This window comes from Ambystoma mexicanum, chromosome 5q, assembly GCF_040938575.1.
Source record: "Ambystoma mexicanum isolate Mex_15411 chromosome 5q, UKY_AmexF1_1, whole genome shotgun sequence".
In the NCBI taxonomy this organism is placed as follows: domain Eukaryota; kingdom Metazoa; phylum Chordata; class Amphibia; order Caudata; family Ambystomatidae; genus Ambystoma; species Ambystoma mexicanum.
The window spans coordinates 1194608624-1194633526 of record NC_090933.1 but is presented as its reverse complement, the minus strand read 5'-3'; the positions used below and the strand labels follow the sequence as shown (position 1 = coordinate 1194633526).

At 47.3% G+C, this 24903-nt stretch overlaps 1 protein-coding gene across 22 annotated transcripts in view; it reads left to right on the top strand.

Annotated features, from left to right (window-relative positions):
* Positions 1-24903, top strand: part of PTK2 (protein tyrosine kinase 2) — a 1463565-nt gene that overhangs the window by 1342691 nt on the left and 95971 nt on the right. For 21 of the 22 annotated variants that reach the window (XM_069621702.1, XM_069621703.1, XM_069621697.1 and 18 more), the window contains one exon: positions 12683-12794. In XM_069621702.1, the coding sequence (XP_069477803.1) occupies positions 12683-12794 (112 nt within the window). Of the gene's footprint in view, positions 1-8649; positions 8859-12682; positions 12795-24903 lie in introns of those variants that run through there. The other variant, XM_069621708.1, reaches the window with a different exon arrangement.

Sequence of the window (24903 nt, the reverse complement as noted above, 5' to 3'; positions counted from 1 at the left end):
ACTTCTTTAAGCCTCATTTCTGCCTGCACTCTTTGAAATATGCGTGTTCTGGCCATGCATTGTATCGTTCCTGGTTGTCCACATCACTCGTAGAGCGACACCAAGGCAACTCCAGTCGTTCGGAAGGCTGTCACAGGGAGCTACTTAAAGTGCTGTGTTTACACTGGATTTACCATCCAAGGTTATTACAAAGTATTTTGGTTGTGCAGTACAGTACCATCACCTCCCATCTTCAGCAGTACCACACATGCAACACAGAACAGACTCCTGCCATCTCTGTGTAGTCTCTGAAGTTTGGCAGCCATCTTGCCTTCATCATGTTACTTCATTGCGGTCTGAATTGTGCAGTCCTTTTGAATGTAAATATATTAATGTATTGATTTATAGATATGCCGCTCCACACTGCATATCACATATGCACCCATCACAGTAGAACTCACAGCCACTTAAGTTTACGCAAACGTTTACTACAACAGGTACAACCTGTGGTGCTTGCACAGATGTCATTGAGGGAAAAGTGGTTTCCACTAATGAGACATTTTGAATTGATGGTTGTGGTTTCTATACAGGCACTCTCAGGGATCACTGTAACACTTGTGGGATATTCCGCGGTATAGATGCAGGGTCACGCTAACTTGTACTTTAGCAGTCTCTAACATCAATAATGAAATGAGTGTATTTTGTATGTGTGTGAAACACATTTGCTCATGTTTTGAAGTCCTTATAGATTAAATATGTTTATCTAAAGTGTATCTTCAAAATTAGAAAAACAAAATAGGATTCAAAAAAATGATAGTGTATATTGCATGTATACGAAATATCTTGCTTCAAAAGAAATAAGGAAAATAAGAATGTTATTTCAAATTAAATATGAATAAAGACAATATTGCATCAAGAATGAAATGCTAGTTGTGGGTGTCAGTGAATGCTGTGTAATTAAGAGTATCTTTCCGATAAATTGTGTGCAGTGCTGCCTGAACAGATTAAAAATGTTATTTGGACATTGCATCGATTAACAAAGGTAAAATCACAATAATACATGAAATACCATCCAAATTTAGTATTAGAAACATCATATAAACCAAATTCCATCTCACCATAAGACATGAGTCGCTTTAGAAGCTTCCTTGATAAAATGAGCTAGATCAGATAAAAATGTTTCATCCTTACTGTTCATTGCACCTACGCATGTTCTTATATTATTTCTATTAAAATGCTGTCTAAGCCAGCGTTTCCTTGAATGGGTTAAAAAAAACTACAAACCGATAAAATATTCATAAAATCCCTCTCGCGTCTCAAGCCACAAAGGCAAATGTCTAACATCAGCCATGATACTCTTGCTCACGAAGGCAATACATTTATTCGTGCCATAAGCAATAGCCTTCACCTATCGGAAGCGTATAGTTTAACTTAATGAAGAGCGTTTCGGGTACACTAAAGCAGAATCATAAACTTTTAGTGAGGATAACATAGTCACACGTTCCTGGTAGGACCCCACTTCCAGCTCAGTCCCCTTCTTGTTAAGTAAACGTTTCAGCAGGACACCCGAACATCCTCGGTCGTCAGTTCCAAATTAATCCCACTGGTAAACCAGCTTTTGCTGTCTTTACTAGATTGTGTACTGAGCTCTCTTACGGCCGCCTGTAAATTGGTGTTAGTGAAGGGGGCGTATAGACATTTAAAAAAGAAATCTAAAAACCGCTGCTCAGTCAGAAGAGAGATATTCACTAACCCTAATTCGTAACGCACGGCCGCAGCTGGAGTGCATGCAGGCAGGCCCGCTAACCGACGTAGAACCTTTTTTTTGCAGATTTACTATATAGATGTAGGGTCACGCTAACTTTAACTTTAGCCGTCCCTAACATCAATCATTAAATTCGTGTATTTGTTTATGTTTTGAAGTCCTTATGAATGAAATCTTTTTATCTAAAGTGAATCTTGAAAGTTTTGACTACAAAATAGGATTTCAAAACATGATCAAGTGTATATCTCATGTATACGAAATATTCTGTTTCAAAAGAAATAAGGAAAATAAGAAAAATGCTATTTCAAAAGAATTATGAATAAAGACCATATTGAATCAAGAAGTAAATGCTAGTTGTGTGTGCTGTGTAAGTGTCAGTGGGGGTCATTACGAGTTTGGAGGTAGCCATGGAGCAAATAGCACCATGGCTGCCTCCAAACCTGTGTCCGGGTCCGCGGTGTCGGAATGGGGACTTACCGGGACATTCCGACCCTTGCGGACCCGTTAAGTCCCCATTTTGAAAACCATTCGAGCCCCCATTGGGCTCAATGGGAATGGGGAAGGAGCTAATAACGGGCCCGCAAATTGCGGGCCCGTTATTAGCTCCCTGGTCCCTTAACGGTTCCCGCTAAGGGCGGCTGGTAAAACCAGCCGGCTCTAGTGGGACCCGCTAAGGGACCTCGGAATGCAGCGGTAGGGGGTTAACGGCATCCTTATCAGTGCCGTTAACCCCCTACCGCCATACTCGTAATGACCCCCAGTTTGTCTTTCCGATCAATTGTGTGCAGTGCTGCCTGATCAAGACCTGCATAGAAGCCTGGCTTCACCCAACATCACTGAGCACACTCTTAACATTTAGTTGCAGCGCTGCCAGTTTTTAATATCTAGAGACAAAAGTTTTTTGGGAAAACAAGTTCATATGGTTTGATATGATTGGTTATTTATGACGTGCTTAATACCCAGAGGTTTCTAAGCGCGGACCCTGGGATCGAACCTGTGTTGCTCCGTGTCGTCTTGCTTCCAAGGCGAACACGTTGTCCCTGAGCTATCCTCCCAAGACATTGTCATACTTTTCCGACATTATCCATGCATAGTCAGCTTCAGGTGTTTTGCTACTACACTGTACAGTTAATAACAGATAGCCATCCCAGTGACAATGTGTAAGCATCAGAGTTCAGCATTGCTTTAAGCGATTTTGCTCTTGATTGTAGCCTGGAATATCCTTGTTAGCTTGACACAAAATGCTGCCAGGAGCTACATTCGACTCCCCAGGCCAGCCGATGCCATACAAAAATGCCAACCTGACTTTAAGTCAGCGCGTTTAGGAATGTGTGCAAAGGTCGCTCAGGAAACCTCAAGAAGTAATTGATGTCAGTCCAGTCATCTGTATTTGTTACTTTCTGCAGGGTGGCAAGGATTCATTCTAAAATGGCTGTTTTGATGAAAGGATGTTACACATTTTGGGGACGTTCCAAAGGCTTAAACTTTCTGGAAGGCAATTCTGTCCCATAAAAGACATTTTTGGTATCCACTGCCATCCCCAATCCCTAGTGTTTTGAAGATTGTGACGAGCATGGGATGTATGCTTTAAGATCAACCTATTTGCAAAATAGCTATGGTTATGCTTGTTGTATGTATCTACTTGGTTTATGCGCGAACATTTTGCTGTGAAGCAACAATGTGTTCTACAACAAGATGATAAATTGATATGATACAAACATATGGATGTAATTAAAGTGATTAAATAGTAGTTTTGAAGCAGATCGACAGACTACATGACATGTTGTGTAAGGATTCACACATTTGTTTAAAATTAGGATAGGGCTGGGGTAGATACCTATTTGGATTGTTATTGTCTAGAAGCAAAGTTGGATTCCCTACTTGGGATTGGTATAAACAAACGGTGTCAGCAGGGGATACATTATATGGTGGTGTGGCTGTGCCCAAAGTGGGGATACTGTTCTCCCCTCAGCTTTCTAAGGAAGAGCACAGTCTCGGATATATAGTGCAACGCTGCTCCTTTTACCAATTCCCTTAAGCGCCCAGCCCGCTACCTGTAATCCCATTAGAAGGATCGTGTCGGGCACACTGCTTCCTGATAGTTAGAGAGACCCAACTCAGGGTGCCCCTTACTGTCATGCCCCTCCGCACTGTTATTTTATCTCTGCGTATTAAGGGGTTTAGTGCCCTTCTCATTATCATGAACTGCCTTTCACACCAATGGTTCCTTTTGTCTGATTTATTTTTACATATCAATTGGGTGAGACCATATCCAAGGAAGTTTAAAATCCAAACAAGCTGCGCACAATTAACTTGTAAAGTTTTAAACATCACTTTCTGTTCCCCGACAACCCTCTAATAGTTGAGCAAGTAGCAATCCCACACTCAGTTTGAAGAAATAACCTGGCTTGCAAGGCTATTTCAAAATATATATTTTATTAAATAAAATGGCATCAAAATAATGTGACAGGTGGTCCCACACTTGAATTGGAACGCACCCGCACCTCAATCTAAACCAAGTATGTTTGACTTCACTCTCAATGTATGCACACAAGTTAGCATTTGCTTTGGCATGAGAGAACTTAAATCTAGCAATCTACAGCAACGAATAACGCTCACTTTGCACCCATATCGCCCCTAAAATCAAAAAGTGAAGCCGTCCTCAAAATTAAAATGTAAAACACAAAGATTTACTGCAATTTCAAATGTATCCAATACTTGGCCTGATTTCAATCTAAAATGTTAACTACTATTTATGAGTAGCTGCTGGTTTCTAGTGTCGGCATAGATACTGCTGACTACTTCTATGATATTGGATGTGTTAAAAAGGACTGCAAAGGCTCTGGTTTTTCTGCAATTCGGTTTCTTTTAGAATGCAAGGATGGGCAGACCCTAACATTCTCCGTATTCTCATGGAATCAGGTTCACCCCTGTTCATTGACTTCATTATGGAATACATTTCAATTATGTTATTGACAGTTGCCCTGCTGGTTCCTCGTGCTGGGGTCACACTGTGGCTCTGGCATCCCAGTCTGCCGTCTCAGCCTAGTTTGAAACTCTCAGGTTTTCTGGTTTGTTCTTGCTCTGCCTCTCCCGGTGTTACGCAGTGTGGGACTTTCCCAGGGCTACGTATGAGGTTTTCTATCTTCTCTCGCCGTGGCTCGTTAAGTGTACTTTCTTTAACAATATAATGGGTATTTGACTTTAAAGGGCCATGTTCCCCTTCTGTAAGATTGTGGGATCTATAAGGAGTTTCTTCATCCCACGCTTGAGTTTAAAGGTTTCTGGTTTTGTTGAGCATGCCATGTAGACCACTTTGTGCAGAGCTATAGGGAGTTCCTCACAGGAACAGGTGTCCTTGTACCCTAACGGAGGAGTCTCTCCTGGTCAGGTCCCACTTGCCTTGACCCCCTAGGGAGGATGCTGCAGAGCTGGCTCACCTCGCTAGCCTCATAGGGAGGGCAGGGGGGACTCCCCTTTGTGGAGAAGGGACGAATTCCCTCGATCATCAAAGCCTTCTGTGAGAGGTTGGTTTTTTTATTTCGTCACTCAGCCACCTATGGCCCGTGAGGTTGAGGCCAGGTATCCCTGGGAAGACTGCAAGACAGGTTCTTCCCGAGAGCCAAGGGTAGAGGTGCCCCCAGAGGGAAAGCGGCTGCAGCCTCAATCCCCTGGTCACCACAAGGGGCAAAACCTCTGTGATATCTTCTACCACAAATTCCCTGTGTGGCCAGCTTTCCCTGTTCAGCTCAGAATCATCGAACACCACGTCTGAGGCTTGGGCTTTGCAGCTCATGCAACAGGGATACTGTCTCCCTGTCATGCAACGTCCCCTGGACCATGGCTCTCACACCAACTACTTGCCTCCAGATCCCATCCTCTTGGAGGAGGTCTGTCAGCTTCTCTCAAATAGTGTGATAGTACTTGTACCGCGCACATAATGAGGCATGGGTTGGTATTCAAACTATTATCTGGGGATGAAGGAGGGCTGAGGCTTGCTTACAGCTGCTGAATTTGTTCCTAGGCAAGGACAAATTCTAGATGGTTACTTTAGCCCAGATCCTGCAAGTCCTTGATCTGCAAGACTTTTTGGTCTCACTCGACCTTCAGGAGGCCTACTTCCATGTGTCTATTCATTGAAAACACAGGAGGTTCCTCTGGTTCATGGTGGGCCAGCATCACTACCAATTGAAGGTCCTGCTGCTCGGTCTTTTTTCAGCTCCCAGTGTTTTCACTAAGCTGCTAGAAGTTGTGGCGCCTCGCTTCAGGAGGGAGAGCATTCATGTATTTTCCTAACTGGATGGCTGGATCAAGGTCATTCCCCCGGCCTAGTGTTGGAAAATGGTATCTCCCTGACGACTGCCCATCTTGCCGAAAGAGAGAATGTCGCAGCAGATGCCTTGACCAGACAAACTTCAGCCTCCCATGAATGGTAGCTCTGCCAGGAAGTTCTGGGGGAGATCTTCTCCTTTTGGGGAACTCAAGTAGATCTCTTCACTTCCAGTGTGAACAGGAAGTGAGTTGTTCTGCTCCAGGGAATTTCCTCGTCAGGGAGCTCTGGCGTATGCACTGACGATTGAACGGACATTCAACCTCCTTTAAGAGGTCCCCCGATCCACGTGGTTCGCCTGGTTCTCAGGAGATTGCACCTGTTGGGGACCATGTTGATTCTGATCGCTCCGGATTGGGCCTGGAGGTCGTTGTACCCAGAGTTGTTGGACATGTCCATCTGGCCTCCTTGTCGCCTCCCGAGGGAGAGTAGACTCTCAATCAGAATGGGCGGGTCCTCCACCCAAACCTCCGGAGCCTGAACCTTAATGCTTGGTTACTGAGAGGCTTCAAGACAAGGAGTGGGACTTGTCGTACAACGACCTTGATGTGCTCCTATCAACTCGGAGACCTGCAAGAAAGTCTATTTATGCCTGAATGTTGTGTACATTTTCGGATTTGTGTCTGGAGAGGGATTTGGAGCCTTTATCCTGTCTCTTACCCCCTGTTTTGGATGTGTTGCTGTCCTTGGCCCAAGCAGGTCTGCAGATTGGCACTGTTAAGGGATACCTAGCTGTTATTTTGTTTAAGAGGACCCTGAAACGGGTCTCATTCTTCACCATCCCTATTGTTATGCAATTCTTGCAGTATTTGTGCAATCAGTTTCCTCCATGCAAGTTTGCGGTTCCGGCGTGGGATTTGAATTTGGTTTTGACATTCCTTATGGCTGCTCCGTTTGAGCCTTCCATTCCTGCTCTATTAGGTTGCTCACCCTTAAGGTGATTTTCCTGGTTGCCATCACTTCTGCGAGACGGGCGCTTGAGCTCCAGGCAATATCTGTTCCTCCCTATTTGATTTCCTCCAAAGAGAAGGTGACATTGAGAGCGAGACCTTCTTTTGTTCCTAAGGTGGTCTTGTGTGTTCAACTCTCTCAAAAGATCTGTCTTCCTGTGTTTGTTCCTCCGCCTCATCCTTCCAATGCAATGGAACGATTCAATCGACTGGCCCCAATGCTGTCCCTCAGCTACTATATCTCTCGGACAAGCTTTTTGTTGATTATGATAGGGCATGTGCTGGCAGGGCTCCGACCAAACGGACCCTGTCAAGGTGGATAATTCTCTAAATCTCAGAATCCTATTATCTGGCTGGAAAGGATGTGCCTGAGGGTCTCAGAGCCCATTATACCAGTGGAGTTTCTGCCATCTCTGCCCAGCAGAGAGAGCTTTCTGTCCTAGACATCTGCCAGGCGCCAACATAGGCATCTTTGCATATGTTTGCTAAGCATTACTGCTTGGATTCCCTTTCAGACTAGTATACCCGTTTTGTAGGACGGTCGTCCATAGTTTCTGGTTTAGGTGGTGTCCTTGCTTCCCTTACACCTCCAGATCTACGTACTGCTTTGGGAGTCTATTATAGATGAATCCGTGGGAGCAAAGAATCCATTAGAACAAATTGCTTACCTCTCGATAATGTTCTTTCAGTTGGATGTTCCTCCCTCAGATTCCTCGTCGCCCTCAGATGGATGTTCCTCCCACAGATTCCTCATCGCCCTCGGATGGATGTTCCTCCCACAGATTCCTCATCGCCCTTTCTACCTGCCCCTTTTGGCGAATAGTCAGTACTCCATCGGTTCTGAGGTCCCACAGCGTGGAGTGCTATGGTGAAAAAGGGTGAAACTGAGGTCACGAGGCGCGTCACCTCAATATGCACTGGCTCCTATGTCTTTTTTTTTAACATGTCACATCTTGGCTCTAGGACCAAAGGTCATATGACTTCCATTCCTGTGATGTCTTCTGGGGCAAAGGTCATGTGATGTGATACCAGATAGATGGAAGTAACTTCCACTACCCCTGGCATTTTGATGAATTCGGGTCCATGTGGTTTCCTGCGATATATTAAATATTGTATCCAGTTGTGCCGCGCTGACTGGGCCACCTCTGCCCGTCATACTTAAGATTTAGGTAAATTGCGTATCAATAAATCGGTGCACCTATTATTACAGCGCTTAGAAGAGGGAGCGGAATCCGGCATGAGGCGCTATATATAAAAAAGATTATAGTTATTATCCGAACATAAGGAATAACTAATCAAGGCAAGTAATTCGCTGTGTAAGAGTAGATGCCAAGTACTATTTATTTAAGGTGTTGCAAGGGGCCCGGATCTCGGTAGTTACTGTCAGTATTTATGAAGGAGACGTTTAAAAACGGACCTGCCTGGTTGACGTCTAGGGGGGTAAGTGGGTGGTGTGGCTGCCTACGCGTGTGGTGTGTGTTGCTGTCGGGGAAGCGAGCCCTCTGGTATTCTGCAGCAGGACCGGAGGGTCACCGTGTCGCTTGCGCACATTACTCGAATTATACCTAAAGGAATGATTCATGCCCTCTGCGCAGCGGTATCGCTCGGTAGGCGTGGGGTATCCAGGGCTGGCTAAGAAGTCCATGGCATCGAGCCTGCATGAGTAATTCCGGGCACTTCTCATCCGGGAGGGAGGCAGAGTGCGCACCCTGTGTGCGCGGCCGCACTAGACGCCCCGCGGCCGGGGAGAGAGAGATGCTCCTTTCCATGGCTTGGTTCCGGGCTCCGCGGCGCAAGGGCAGGAAGGCGGCGGCGGCGGCGCCCCCCCCCAACGGTAAGACGCGTTACCCATGCGGATGAGAGCCGGGAGCTCGCCTTTCCGTAGAAGCCGCACAGCGGGGCTGAGAGGAGGTGCGGGTACACACCGCGCTCCAGACTGGCGCCTGCAGCGGCGAGTGGGGGGCGGGCGGGCGGGGGTCTATGCCAGCCTTGTGGCTGGGGCTTACTTATTCGGGCTCTCGGCGGAACGTGCAACACGGCCCCCCTGGGGAATAACTCCGAGGTGGGCGAGGGGCAGCTAGGTTTGTCTGCCTCTGATGGTCAGTGCGGTTGGGGCGCTGGGCCGGGCGCCCCGTGCCACCTGGTGATTCTTGAGACCCCTGTGCTGCGGGAAGATGGCTGTTTCATGGCCGAGGTGGAGTTGAGAAGTGTCTCCGAGGGAGAGCCCTGTGAGTGGAGAGTTCTCCCTGCGCGCTATGCTGGGAGGATGGTGGCCCGGAAATGGCACTCTTCATCAAATGTGTATAATGCATTTGATGAATAAGGTTTGCCTTTAATAAAACGTTTCCATTGAACTTTGATCTTGTGGGTTTAGTTAAAAAATATATATATATTTTGTTGCTGACATGTGTATAGTGTAAACGCACTGCCTGCCTGCAAAGGTTCTAATGCTGAGAGGGTCTCCACCAAATGCAAAGGTTCTAATGCTGAGAGGATCTCCACCAAATGCAAAGGTTCTAATGCTGAGAGGGTCTCCACCAAATGCAAAGGTTCTAATGCTGAGAGGGTCTCCACCAAATGCAAAGGTTCTAATGCTGAGAGGGTCTCCACCAAATGCAAAGGTTCTAATGCTGAGAGGGTCTCCACCAAATGCAAAGGTTCTAAAGCGGAGAGGGTCTCCACCAAATGCAAAGGTTCTAATGCTGAGAGGGTCTCCACCAAATGCAAAGGTTCTAATGCTGAGAGGGTCTCCACCAAATGCAAAGGTTCTAATGCTGAGAGGGTCTCCACCAAATGTAAAGGTTCTAATGCTGAGAGGGTCTCCACCAAATGCAAAGGTTCTAATGATGAGTGGGTCCCCACCACAAATGCAAAGGTTCTAATGCTGAGCGGGTTTCCACCACCAAATGCAAAGGTTCTAATGATGAGTGGGTCCCCACCACAAATGCAAAGGTTCTAATGCTGAGCGGGTTTCCACCACCAAATGCAAAGGTTCTAATGCTGAGAGGGTCTCCACCAAATGTAAAGGTTCTAATGATGAGTGGGTCCCCACCACAAATGCAAAGGTTCTAATGATAAGCGGGTTTCCACCACCAAATGCAAAGGTTCTAATGCTGAGTTTCTCCACCAAATGCAAAGGTTCTAATGCTGTGTGGGTCTCCACCAAATGTAAAGGTTCTAATGAGTGGGTCCCCACCACAAATGCAAAGGTTCTAGTGCTGGGCGGGTCTCCACCAAATGCAAAGGTTCTAATGCTGAGAGCTTCGCCACCAAATGCAAAGGTTCTAATGATGTGCGGGTCTCCACCAAATGCAAAGGTTCTAATGCTGAGAGGTTCTCCACCAAATGAAAAAAAAATCACAGAGATTCAATTAGTATATATAAAAGGTAGACATTTGTACAGTGCACATTCTTCTGGACCAACTTTCTCAATGGTGCTTAAGGGAGACACAAGGGTTCTCTTACAATATCATGGCGAAACTCCATTTGAAATAGACAGTGGGGACAAAATTGCACAGAGAATTCTTGAGAAGGCTCAATTTCCCCTTTTTAAGGAAGAAAGTGAACCAGATGAAACTGAGAGAGAGCTTAGGCTTTGGAGAGACGAATGAGACATCTATCACTGAAGCAAAAAGGGAAGAACATACCATCCATCTTGATCTAGCCTTTGCCCAGCAAAATGATCCAGCACTTGCAGAGGCTTTCTTACAAGTGATTCTTGAGGGAGAATGCCAAGAAATTGGGTCCTTTTTTCTTCCTGAAACAGGGATTACTCTATAGAAGTGAACCCTCCAGAAAATGTTGTTTCCAGGCGTCACAAGGCAAATGGGGAGGAAACAGGGGAGTAAATAACAATGGCAAAAAAACACAGTAAATGGCAATCATGGTCCGACTAGGCCATGTGGTATTTGGATGTTCAAGTGTAGTGAAGAGAAGTGCAGGAGTTAGAGAAGGGGGGGTGAGCAGGGTATGGGCAAGTGCCGGTGGGAGCCCGGGAGGGAAGTGCCTAGGGAGGAAGCCACAAGCTAAGTGCTAGGGCGGAGGAATCCCAGGGTTTGATGCATAGCTGCATAACACTGGAAATGAGGCGAGCAGGAGGAAATCAGGTGAGCGAGAGGAGCAATATATAGATATTGTAGTGCCACGATAAGAGGATAGAGTCCTGGGTGACACTGCAGGTAGAGAGTGTGGTGGTGAAGTAGAAAGGGGCCAGTTGCAGCAGTTAATGAAGAAAGAGGTCAGTCAGGCCAGTGCCCGGGCCGTGATGCCGAGGGTATCACAGAGCCGCTTTATGGGGATAGAATGGTTGACTGTGTCAAAGGCGAGGAGAGCTAGAGGAGAATGAGAACAGCAGGAGAGTTAGTCAAGATTTGCAAGCATGTCTTCACAGGTGTCCAGGAGAGCATTTTCCATGCCTCTAGATGCCTGGAATCCACGTCAATGGTCATGGAGGCAAGCAGCAAGTTCAGTATGATGGATCAGTTGGGGGAGGACCAAATTCTCTAAGAGTTTTCCCGAAAGGGCGCGGTGGAGATATGGCGATAGTTAGCCAGGCAGGATGGGTCAGCGGACAGCTTTTTTAGGAGAGGGTGCTTGAGGGAAAGCAGGAAAGGTCCAGTGGCGAAGAAGTGGTTACAGAAATCGGCCAGAGCCAGGGCGAGAGAGGATACATTGTCCTTAATGGTTCTAAAAGAAAAAGGGAGCACCTTTTTGGATGAGACCTTCATAGAGCAGGCAACTTTAGAGACCTCATCAGGTGTTATGGTCAGGAGGGAGGAGAGTGCAGGGGGTGGAGGGAGGTAGGAGCCAAGGGAGGCGGGAGAGCAGGAGTTGGAGTGAAGGTTGGGGTAGTGGAGGGTGAGGACAGGATGTCCTGAGTTTTAGATGTGAATGGGCAGCCAAAGTGATGCAGGGAGCCTGGGAAGGAAGGAGAGAGGTGAAGATTGCAGTTGGATTGGCGAGTTCCTTGCAGATTTTGAAAAGTTCAGCCATGTTGTCAGTGGCTACAGAGATGCAGGCTTCTATGTGGGCCCTCTTCTTGGAGTGGATAGAGAGATCGATAATGCCTTTGAAGCAAGCGACGGGCCAGTTTGTCAGAAGATGAACCCAACGTCGGCCACTTCCGCTATAGCGCTATCATTACTTCTGGCACATAAGATAGGGCAGCGTGTCAATATTCAGAGAGGCCCCGTGTGCAGAGCGAGCAATACCACATCACATGACTGGGATTGCTATGAAGCCCTAGGGATCCTGGGACGGCCCACACAAAAAACCCCTGCTCCACAGGCAGTATAATTGGGTGGTCCTGTAGGCACACTCAGTTTAAGGGTGGGCATCAAGTTGTAAATTCCTGAGTGCCCTGCTCAGAGCCTACTTTCCTATCAGCCCCTTTACCCAGCCATTTTCCTTACAGTGGTTCCTGCACTGTTGAGAAGTCATGGCAGGAGCTCCTCTGGCCCTGCACCTAATTTACCCGCATCCCTCCCTGTTTGATGGTGGCAGAAATGTAGTTCCCTTTGGGACTACAGCAGGGTTTTTGTATTTAGAAGCGCAAAGCCTTTAACCTTGTTAATTCTCGCCTTAGGAGATTTGCTGTAAGGAAACCTATAGTTTATCGTCCATGCGCTATCTAACTAATTGCCTTCCTTGCTTTCACAGCACTATACTGGAAGAAGAGAAGCTGCAACAGGAAGAACGCATGAGGATGGAGTCTAGACGGCAGGTCACTGTGTCGTGGGATTCTGGCGGCTCTGACGAAGCCCCTCCTAAGGTACTGTACCTCGGCGCGCGTCATCACCTCTTTTCCTTATGCACGGGTCGCCTCGTTAAAGACCAGACAAATATGTGTCCAGTATGTGTTTTATATGTGCACATAAGTTGCTTTATTTAGGGTTTATCCTGTCTTCTGGTTTCTGGCCATTTATCGGATCACTGTGGTCTACTTGCTTTACCGGACTTTGTCATCCATTAAATAAATAGCTCCCATCGCCTGTTTTTTTCTAGCTACATTCACATTTTTATTTTGTTACACATGTGTTGTATTTAAAACAGCACACATCTAGCTGTCAAGCAACAAAACACTGTATAAACAAGGGGGAGAATATTTAGAGACCACAACAGAGTTCCGGGGAGAGGAGGGATGAACAGGGGGAAGATGTAAAACCAGCGGTTCAAGAGACCTTGACGAGCACAGTCCTTTTGCTGAAGTGCAGAAGAGAGGGGGGTCAATCTGATGTGCATCAGTGTGTTGTTCCAGAGTTCAGGTACATAGTGGGAGAATGTCTGTTTTGCATCATGTATATTCTAGGCTGGCAACATTGTGGCTCCTAATGCTGTGTAAGCCTTTGTAAGGAAGCAGGGGTGATCGTTCCTTGCTCCTAAGAGGGTTTGAGTAAGGCAGAGGCCTTGGAGCGTGCTGTAGTGGCTTGTGGAGGCTATAGGAGGGAGGGGGCGCTCGGAACAGGTGTATTATGGGTAGGTTGGGGCTTGTGTGGATATAAATTTCATGAGGGGTGAAGCACCATTGTAGATGCAAGCAGCCATATTGAAATTGAGGACTAGCGCAGTGCTGCAGCCAAGACGGGAGGCCCAGGCGATGACGGTAGAAAAAAGGCTTGGGCACACGAAAATAGGTTGCAACATGGGCAGCAGTGAGAGAGGCCAGACCCACAGAGATTTATAAACCCTCCATTGTCTAATGCGTCTTTCACTCCTTCTAAGGAATGCGCCCTGCAAGGTCTTGAGCGGGCTGAGAGCTCTCTCTGAGCATTTATCTCACGAGAAGGGCACAAGCCTCCGTCCCATCTCTTGTCCCAGCTTTAAGTTATGGTGCCCTGATACCCCCGTCCCAAGACTCCAGCATTCCTAGTTATCAGCCAGCCCCAGACCACCGATCATAAAGTTGTTGTACCTCCAATCGATGAGGAAAGATCAGAAAGCAGAGACAGGCTGCCCCCACTATTCGGTCATATGATTTGTGCTGCTAGGTGCCAGGAGGGCCAAAACAACATATCTAAAACGAGGGTGTGGAGATTTGGAAGGGCGCCGAATTGTCTGGAATCGAGCTTTGGTTTTTAAATTGCAGTATCCTCCAAGCACATGTCTGCAGTACCAGGTGCACAATAGGTTAGAGATGGAGAATGTATTGTTTTTTTTTTTTTGTACATCTAATTTGGTAATTTAACTGCTGCTTCACGCCCGATGACGTACACAGAGGAGCTCACGTGGGAGAAGACTGGCAGAATGGGCTCGCACCAATAGCCTGACATCCCCTATGGAGCATGTAGCCTATGTATAGAGTGACACCAACCATCGTTTGGATTTGTAACCTATGTAACATGCGTCCTGAATGACGCTGTGTGACTTTTTAACTTGTTGCTCATGCTGATTTTGCCAGAAAATTCAGTGGCAGCAGAGTTCTTCGCTAGCGCTTCCTATTTTAGTGGAAATAAAGCTTTGTTCTCTTTCCAAGAGGTGTGCTGGGCCTTTTTCCCTAGTGGGTTGAATCTTTTCTGGTGTGAGCTTTGAGGGGTTTCTCTACATTTTTGGTGACCACAACGTGTTCCCAGTGACCCCTGCAAACACTGAGGCTTCCAGGCCGGGCTTCTTGCGCACGCATCCCGCAGTGGTGTACAGTAGCCGTTTTCAAAGAATTCCTATCTGCTCTTTGGAGCGGGGTGCGACTTTATATTGTGGTATTATTATAAGGTTACAGGAAGTAAAAACAGAGGTGTGTGGGATCTTTTCCGAGTGAGAGGAGAAGATGGCGTCATTTGTTTAATGTAAAAGGAGGATATCAAAAGTAGGGGCTCCACATAATTAGAGAGCTCGGATTCCTGTGCCCAAAATATTTCGAATGGGGGAATAGGATAAAGTATTGTTTATTATTTTATGTAGTTGTTTTAGCTTGTTGTTTTAGTGTTTCATATTGTTTTGAAACCTCCCAAAGGGGAGGGCCTGTGGGAGGAGCAGTGTGAGGGGGGGGTGGGGGTGTGTGTGTGTGTGTGTGTGTGTGTGTGTGTGTGTGTGTGTGTGTGGTGTGAAGGTGCGAGTAGGGTGCATTTTAGGGATGGGAGCGACGGACTGGTAGGACAGATTATAACCATTGGTTTTGGTATTTGATCTAACATTTTTTTAGTACTACAATTGTCAATATGGGGGTGATGACTCTGCTGGAGTACATGTATAGTGCATTGCCGGTGTATAGGGATAAGATGGAGAAATACCACAAACGGTAGATGGTACAAACACAAGGGGGGGGGGATGTCCCGCCCATGGCCAGAGCAGGGCACCAATAACAGAAGGTTATTGGAACACATGAGTACATTTTTAGCGGCTAAATACAAATGTAAAAGACTTCAAAAGAGATTTTAGAATTGTGGAAATTAGTAGAGGACATTGAGGACAGCGAGGAACATAAACTTCAAAGTGGTAACGCCCCGACCCTGAGAATACTGCAGCCAACCGCCCCAGAAGAGGCACAGTTTCCCCCTCCCCAAGTAGGGCTATACCCACTCACAGCCTGTCCTGCTACAGGAAATACCAACCAGACATATGTAGCTTCACCTAGCGTAGAGCCACCACCATACACAAAACATACCGTTCCTACTGTGCTAGTGCCCTCAAATACTGCCTCCAAAAGGAATTGGAAGAAACGCTGCAGCTACACAAGCAGAGTTGGCACAATTACAAGCCTTAAAGGAAGGAGGGAGGAAACTGGGGTGTGGCTTAGAGGAGTGGAGAGCCGGGGACATTTTATTCAGGCTAGACAGTAATACGGTTTTTGATGTACATATTGAAAAGGGGAAGGATGTTGGCCAAGATGCGGGCAACATAGGATATGGGACAGTGAGGTCGGATGGGGTAGCAGATGAACAGTTGCAGGGGAAAGAATGGGCCACTGTGGGCCGACTCTGAAGGTGAGGCGCAAGTGCCAGAGCGTACTCCTCGAGTAGAGAGTTTGGGGGGCCCGCGCTGGAGGAACAGGTTTGGGCGAGCAGTGGTAGCAAGGAAAAAGGAACGTGGAAATAAAAAGGAGAGAAGGGGACTGGGCACGCAGTTGGCATTATTGCATAAAGGCCGCGGAGGGCACAGTACATGCCCTGGACTCAGATGGATAAAACAACCTGATTAAGGTGCTTCCGCCCCTTACCTGTGGGGCTGGAAAATGGGTATATGCTTTTGAGAAACAGACTGCTGTGTTCCCTTTAGCAGTGGGAGATATGAAAAGTTTGCTTGAAGTAATAGTGGGAGATCAGCAGGAGATATTTGGGGGAAGGTTGGGTACCCGGGAGTAAAAGTTGATGATGACCCTCATGACGGGGCACCGTTCAACAATATCCGAGCGCTTGTGGAAGGCACTGCGGCAGTACTCAGATACGCCAGACATGCAGTTCATAATGCGATATACCATGATGGTGACTTAGATCCCGTGCAATTCAATGTGGAGAGCGGAGACTGGTGACCAGTGGACTGATCAGTTCCCCTTTTCTATCTTATCAAGAGGGGATTACCCAAGGAGGTTCCCACTGAGGCTGTCGTGACCATTGTGAGGGGGCACAAGTTGTGCCACAAGCAGGGTCCCACCAGAGCACTGAGGGCCTTAAAAACACTGCAAAAGGGCTCCTGGAGCCAGTCCTGGCGCAGTTGGCACTAGGCTCATATGTAGGAAGGAAGGGTTGTTCAAACTAGGTCCCATTTATGTACATGGGCCTTTAAATCCAACATGGAAGCACCCACACAGTCTAGTTCTAAGAACCAAGCCACGCGGTCTAGTGTTTTGGGTGTGGCAGGCCTGGAACTACTTTCCCTGGTACTACTTTAACTGGGCTATATAAACCACACCCTGACTGCAGAACACGCTTCGTGTTATTCTGCAACCAGCAGAGTGACGCTCACCGTGTCCAGCTCCTGGTCTTCAGCATTTTCCTGTAATCCTGCAAGAACAAGATTATTCTATTTTACCTGAGAAAACACCATCCAGCACTCAGCATCTCAATTGGGCTGCAATCTGTGGAAACCGAGAGAAGAAGAAACATCACTCACCTGTGATTACTAGCTGAAGGACTTCCGGCGAACCGCTACCACCGCTGCTGTTCGAACATTGCGACCTGCAATAACGAGAAAAGGAAAAACATCGAATTCCATCAGTCTAACCTGAAGTCCATTGCGCTACGCCACGCTTCCATCCAGAGCACCACAGCAACATCTGCAAAGGAAAAGAGACATATTCAGGTTCGCTTTCAATATTAAACAACCGCACATTACCTTAACGGATTCCGGGGGCCTGTTTCTCATCCACTCGCAGCACCACAGCGGCCTGTGAGGAGAAGAAGAAAACACAGGTTAGCTTCAAAAGACAATAAAGGCGCTGCGCTTTGTGCTTTCTCTTACCTAGAAACGTGCCTCTCCATTCGGCACGCCAGCATCAAGACCTATGCACCCGAAAAGAAGGAGATGAACACATTAACGAATTTCCACCATAAACAGAACAAAGACTTACAATTAACAAACCTACCTGCCTACCAGCAGATTTGGGGTCACAGCAGGCCTGGGCCCAAGGAAGGCGCATTGCACCAGTGAAGCAACTCGGGCAGCTCGCCAACAAACGTCAAGCGCCCCTGCACAGGAAATGCAGGACGGATAGCTCACCCTACAAATAACTAAGATTCATTATTCAGCACTGGGCAACTACGCATCCAGGGTTCCAGATCTCGGAGCCTTCCAGACGCCCCAGAAAATATCGGGTGAGCGTAACAGAGGCCCCCTCAAGCGCAGATTCCACCTAATGCCCAGTTGAAAGCAGCTCAGCAAAGCGCACCATACAGAGGTCAAATGCCCACAAACAATGCAGTACCAAATAGGACAGTAGAACCTTATTAGGGGGGTTTAGTCTCATGGGAGGTAACCCTTTCACGATTCCAGGGACCAACACCTATCCTGATTAGGACAGCCCACAGAAAGCTCTTGCGTGCCCAGTCCTGGCCAGGACTACCCACCCTGACGAGGTGGGCGCAGAGACAGGCAATAAATAGTTAATCTTTATGGTTGACATCAGTGCTACTAAATCATGCATCAGTGAGGGAAACGTCCCATTATCAGGCAAAAACTCTTGACACGCAAGGATTCTCTGGGGCTGTCGCAACGGTTCCACACTCAAGAGGTAGCAATTAAAACAGAAGGAAAGGCGGTGCGTGCACCCCTGCTGTACTTGGAGACGTCCCCTATCAATTTGTTAGGGCGGTATCTTGTTGAGCAAACTGAATATGACCATCTCCTTCACGGATAACGGAGTGGTGTGTGCCACCCCAGGCATGTGCGCCTTGAGCGCGATGGTCATAATACAGGACATAGGTGGGGAGGTGGTGGTTTGTGGCATTCTTGTGGACCCAGATATGTTTATGTATGGGATCACGGTTCTGCTTGATGCAGTGCCCCAGATTGGTAAGGTATGTTGGCGGGCACAGCCAAATTTCATTTTCAGGTCTGTGGTGACCCCAGAGCCTGTGGCAGGTGTGATACTCTCCCTAGATTTGCAGGGTTTGGTAGTGTCAGCTAAGAGAATTGTTGTGGTTGGGCAAACACTGATGGGTGCGAGTGGCAGACTGTGATGTGTTTCGACCCAACGGTGTCCCTTAAAGAAGTTACAGATGCAGAATTGGTTGAGGATCGGGTTGATGATGTAGAAATTGTTTTGGCAATATGGATCCCCTGCAACATTATGGTACAATATTTCACAGTGCAATGTTCCTTGAGTGCCCGGGTTACCCCACCCTCCTTCACTGAGAGCAGGTCCCAGAGAGGTTGTGGATAACCAATGCCCATGATGTAGGGCTCTTAGAGGGAGTGGCCCCAGTACAAATAACACTGAAGCCTGGTGCAGTGCTGCCTCAAGCAAAACAGTACCCTCTATCCAAAGAGGCAGAAGAGGGAATACGTGACACTATTGTTGCACTCTTAATCAGGGAATAATTTTGCCTTTCACCTCCCCATGTAACACAGCTAACTATCCGATCAAAAAATCAAAAGGAGGTAGTTGGAGAATGATACTGGATCTCCGCCCCCCCCAAAATAAATGACATTGTACAAGCAGAATTTCCTGTAGTTCCTAACCCCGCAACGATTTGGTGCATCATTCCTAAACGGGCAACACACTTCACTGTGGTGGATTTGAAGAATGGTTTTTCAATACTTCTGCATCCCGATTCGCAATATCTCACTGCGTTTATGGATGGCGGCATGCACTTCAAACACGTAAGGCTGCCGCAGGGGTACTATGAATCCCCCAGTATTTTCAACAGAATATTGCATACCAATCTAGGGAACATCCAGGAGCCCAGCACCATTATCCCGTATGTAGACAATTTGCTGGTGTGTATTGCTGGTGTGTAGTGACAGTGAGCAGCAGTGCAGGTCACTCTTGTACAGCTACTAGCGTACAAAGCTTACAAGGTGGACGAGGCCAAACTGCAGTACTGTCCAAGAGGTACTACATTTGGGGCAAATGATATCTATACACAGGAAGAAAATTATCCCCCGATCGTGCAGCCTCTGTGCGCAGCACCCCTCAGCCCAAGACTGTCAAGGAAATGCAGAAATTCCTACGGCTCTGTAACCACTGCAGAGCATGGATTCTAGACCATGCAGCATGCACTACGCCCCTACTGCAGGACCTAAAGAACCACAAAAGGCAGACAAAAAAATACTATGGACAGACGGCATGCTCACAAGTTTTAATGAACTAAGAAGTCTATGTACCGCACCAGTGCTGGCAATCCCTGACTACACCCAAGAGTTCTATCTGTTCTCCCATTCCAACGGTCAACTGATGACTGTGGTGTTCACGCAGAAAAGTACGATGGGCCACAAGCCATTGGCCTACTACAGTGGAGTGTTGAACTCAGTGATGCAGGGCCAGTTCCCATGCAAACAGGTGGTGGCTGCTGCAGCATTTGCGATTGAGAAAAGCTCCACAATTGTCATGGGGTGTTCCCGTGACACTGGCCATCCTTGAGCGATCAACGTCGACCCTTACCACGCAGCGTGCATCCGCATACAAAGTCATTCTGTCTAATCCCAACATTCATATTGTGAGGTGCAAGACGGTAAACCCTGCCTCCTTTTTGTCAGAATCATGCACCGACAAAGACCTTGCCAAACATGACTGTGTGACATTCCAGGGGGAAGATGATGATATCCCAAAAGCAAATGACAGCCCACTTGAAGGGGGTGGAGGGGAATTATTTTTGTTGATGGTTCAGCAACTATTGACCAGGGGACTGGTTTGAGGCATATTGGTGCGGCAGTTGTGCGCCTAGTAGATGGGATTTATAAGGTATTGTTGCAGAAAAGGTTGCCCATGCACTATTCGACCCAAGAAGCAGAGCGTATAGCGCTTATTGAGGCACTCCAAGCATCCCATGGGTGTTGCGGAACAATCTATTCCGACCTGGCATTCGTCACCACCACGGTGCACTAAGGCCTGGGCCGGTGGAAAAGGAGAGGGTTCAGGAGGGCTGACTGGTCCCCAGTACAACATGCAGCATTGTTGGACAAACAGAGGCGCTTTCCCAGCCCTCCCAGACGGTGGTCGTGAAGTGCATTGCCCACATGAATGATACGGAAGAGATCTCACTTGGTAACACGGCGGCCAAACAAGCAGCATATCTCCCTGTTCCAAGTACCCAGTGGTAGCACATGGCCGGGAACAGCTGCCAACATCCAACAATGTCTTGCCAAATGTGCAATTGATCAAGTTACAGGGCCACGCCCCACAAGAAGAGAAGGATCTGTGGTTGAATAAAGGGGATGTAAGCAATCCCCTACAGATTTATTGTGGAGACAGGAAACCTCAGGCAAAGCGGTCATGCCGCACAAATTGCTACTGGTCTCATTTGACCAGCTACACCATCCATCCCATGTGTCAAAACTACATATCTCTGCAGATAAACACGAGGACTGGTTTGTCCCCAAACTGCAAGAGGCATTAACTAAAATGGTTATTAACTGAACCACATGCCAAACTTACAGCACTGGTCTTACCCTATGAACTATCAGAGTCACCTTGCCCCACCCTAGTGGGCCATTCCGCGAATTACGTATAGACTACGGGGTCATGGGAGAGAGGTGTAATGGGTCTCGCTATTTAATTGTTGTGGTGTGTCCTTTTTCACGATTGGTGGAGGCAGGTCCTTGTGGACATCCGGGTGCTAAGTGTGCGGCCAGGTTTTTTGTCAGAGAGGTTTTCCCTCGTTGGGGCATGTGTGATGTATTTAAGTCTGATAATGGCACACACCTTTTCAATGAGCCATTTAAGGAAATAACGGCACCGCTGGGTATCAAGCATCGAATGGGCACAATTTAATACCCCAGGCTAACGGAGCTGTGGAAGGGATCAACGGTCTATTGAAAAGCAAGCTGCCTAAGCTCTGCACTACTTTAAAGAGGAATTGGGTGTATTGTTTGCCATTGCACTATTTAGCATGCGTTTGCAGCCCTCTAAGGATCATCATTTATCACCCCATGAGGTGGTAACGGTGCAGAATGCACACGCCCGTATCTCCAATCAGTAGAGCATCTGATGCTCACAGGATAGCGCCCATGGTAGGGGATGAATTTCAAAGTTACTTGTTTGCCCTGTGGAATTCTGTGGATGGGGGAGGGAAAAACGTACCTGATTCCCCGGCGAGGGTAGATGGCATTTGCCAGCCCTGAGAAGGCTAATGGGGTGACAGGATTACCGTCTGGTAATGCCCGCATTCTGAGCCTCCACTTTGGCTGGGAGGCCGCCACACCCTCCTCGCTGGGTACTAATCTCTGATATTGGCATTTTTTTCAACATATGCGTGTGTTCTGCATTGTGTAGCTGGTTTATTTGCTCTTTCTATGTTTGGATTAGGTATATATTTAGGATGTAGTTTTATAAGGGTGTGACCAATAAAAGGGGGGAATAGAAACACAAACATTACTAATGGTTCCTTAACACATGCCAATTCTACAAATGTTTCTTTATCAAACAACATATCTGGAGGGAACAAAACCGGGGCCCTTAAAACAAAACCTGATGCAATTGCTAATGTAAATTTGCCACCCAGCAATTTATGGGGACGCTTACTAATGTACTTATGTTATCTCGATTTCCTAATGTGTTTGCAAATTTCAGTTCCCTTTTTAGTGGTTCACGTGTTAATGCATTGAGACGGTTCAAAAGACAACTGAAAAGACCAGGAAAACGGGCTTAGGCTAGACATAATAGAAAATGTGCACCAGCCAGAATTAACTAATAGTTGGTACGTGAAAAAGAAGGTTAAGGGGAGTTGGTACATCTTTTCCTTGAACCACACGCGTCGGGAGCCCCCAAAGTGTTAATGCGGCATGAAACTCCAATTTCGGAGGCTCAATGTTTAGTCCATCCAACGTGTAGATTGCGAAGCACCATCCAGGCATGGAGCGTGAGACTCGAGGTAATGGACCCAGATGGACTGCAATGTTCCCAGAACCCTAAGAGCGCGCAGTGCCTACAAAGACCATAGCTGAAACTGAAAGGTGTAAAGTTTGTGGCAAACAGGTGGCAGGAGACTACAAAGAACTGCATGGCAGGAGAGCTAGTGCGGATTAGGGAAGAAGTTATCGCAAGGGTGAATGATGTCTGAAAACAGTATTGGAATCGGCATGTCGCAAAACATATATGGATTGAGGCAATGGAGAAACCAGTGAAAGTGCAAAACCAAGAAGAATCTGAACTGTTTCTACAACGAAGGAAATGTCTTTGTGGGGGCCAACAGGAAGTCCAACAAAACGTTATATATCCCAAACCTCGAGAAAGGCACAGCAGCAGTGATGGATATCTATTTGGTCTGTGGGCAACAGGCATTTCTGTACCTCTCGCCATCATGGAGGGGCACTTGCACGCTGGCCACGCTGCACTCAGCTCTGCTTGTGATCCCGGGAGAACGTTTCATAATAGGGTCCAAAGACTTATTTGCCCCTACTAATGCATCAGTGACAGACTTGCCCGCAATCAGTACGCTACCACCACCTGTTTTTTTTTGTATCCTGTGTGAGAAACCTGAAGGTGTCTCACCCGCTAGTCCCCGGGGAGCACAGAAATCTGACCGAATTACCCCCATTCTATGCGAACTACATTGGCTTAGACTCGAGCCAGAATACTGTTCAGGGCTGCATGTATCATCTACAAAGCAGTCACAAGTAGCACACCAGCGTACCTGGCGGCTAGGCTCCACATATCTGGTGGCACACGCTCCTCTCGCTGCAAATCGACTAACCGGCTTGAATCGCAACTCATCTGCAAAGAGGACCCGCAAAAAATCCTTCTCTTGTCATGCACCCACCCTCTGGAACTCGATCCCGGTGTCAGCTGGGAATGGCCCCACAATTTTGCAAATCTCTCAAAACACGGCTCTTTCAACAACTCCTGACCAAGGATTAATTCCAATGGATGCGCATACCGAGGCACAGATCTTGCAGTACAGCGCTTTTAAAAGATTCCAGCCCAAATGCCGGCTACCCACACTCTGTGCAGTGCTCTTCTGCTCTCGAGCTAGGTCCACGCTTTAAACAATAAGAAAAAATAATAATAAAACAATGGGGAAATCTTGTGGCCTCTGAGGCTCCTAATGGTGCTCGCTCTGAGGATCCTGCTCGGTCACATACAGTGCATGCACACGAGCTCATCAGGGCCTGTTACATGCCGGACACTTGTCAGTCTCATTCAAAGTCTGTAACTGGGAGAGGTCACAAGGGCCTTGTACCTCACATTTCTGTACCTCCCTTACGGAGACTTGTCTGAGGGTGCAAAACCTTTGGCCGTGCACACCAGAATCAAGAAAAGTCAGAAGCCCGCTAATGCATCACATACTGCAGTATGCAAAATGGTAGCTCATAAAGAACCATGCAGTTTAATTTTGGCAATGACTGACTCTGCACTGGTGGTGTTGTCCCCTAGAGGATTTGGGGAACTCACCTTTAGAAGAGTGCCACATCACAACTAATGCTCAGTCGACGCCTGTGTATTTACCTCCGAATATGTCACGTGGGTCCTTTACACCAAGTTTGAAAGGGTCTCCAATATCAATGCCGACTCAATACCGTATGCCCTACGGGTACTCTCGGCTCAACCCAGGCAGCTGTACTGGTATCCTTCCCACTCAGACCACTTCAGTCTTGTCTGCATCTTGGACCCTAGCAACAGCCAGTACATCTCAGGCTGCATGTGAAAACTATTTTTTTGAGAAATGTCGAACACTTATGAAATTGCTGGCTAGATCTTCATAATCTAAAGGGCTGATCAAAGAGCTGCTCCCTCGGTGTCAACCAGCGGCTCACTTGCCACCATTTAATCTGGAGCTCCACCTCCTCCAGTGTAGCCTACTCCGTCAGCTCCTGTGGTTTATCTGGTGCCGTCAAGACCTTTAGATAAACGGATCAAGTTGCAATCAGTGGACCCATTGGCATATTTTGATGAGTCCACAGAAACGTCCAATCTGGCACCCTTTTAGAGAGGATCCCCCACAGCATCCAGTTAATGGGGAAGAGGACATTTACATGAGAGGTTTGGTGTTGTGGTGAGATTCCAAGAGCTATCAGTCCAGTGGAGCCCCGTCCAAGTCAGAATTTTGGCTGGTGTAATGGATCTTGGAGGCCTGAACAAATTAGGAATTCCACTACAGAAGGCTGTGTTGGCAGAGGCCTGCAAAATTTGGAGCAAACCTCTTTAAAATGGTTTTGATGATCAAAAAACTGGAGGTGTGTTATAAGCAACTACCCTTCAGATACAATTAATACTGCGGCACACCACATTACCCCTCATCAGTGGTGACAGCTGCCTCACTATTGTATAAAAGGTGGCTGTTCTTCGTCCT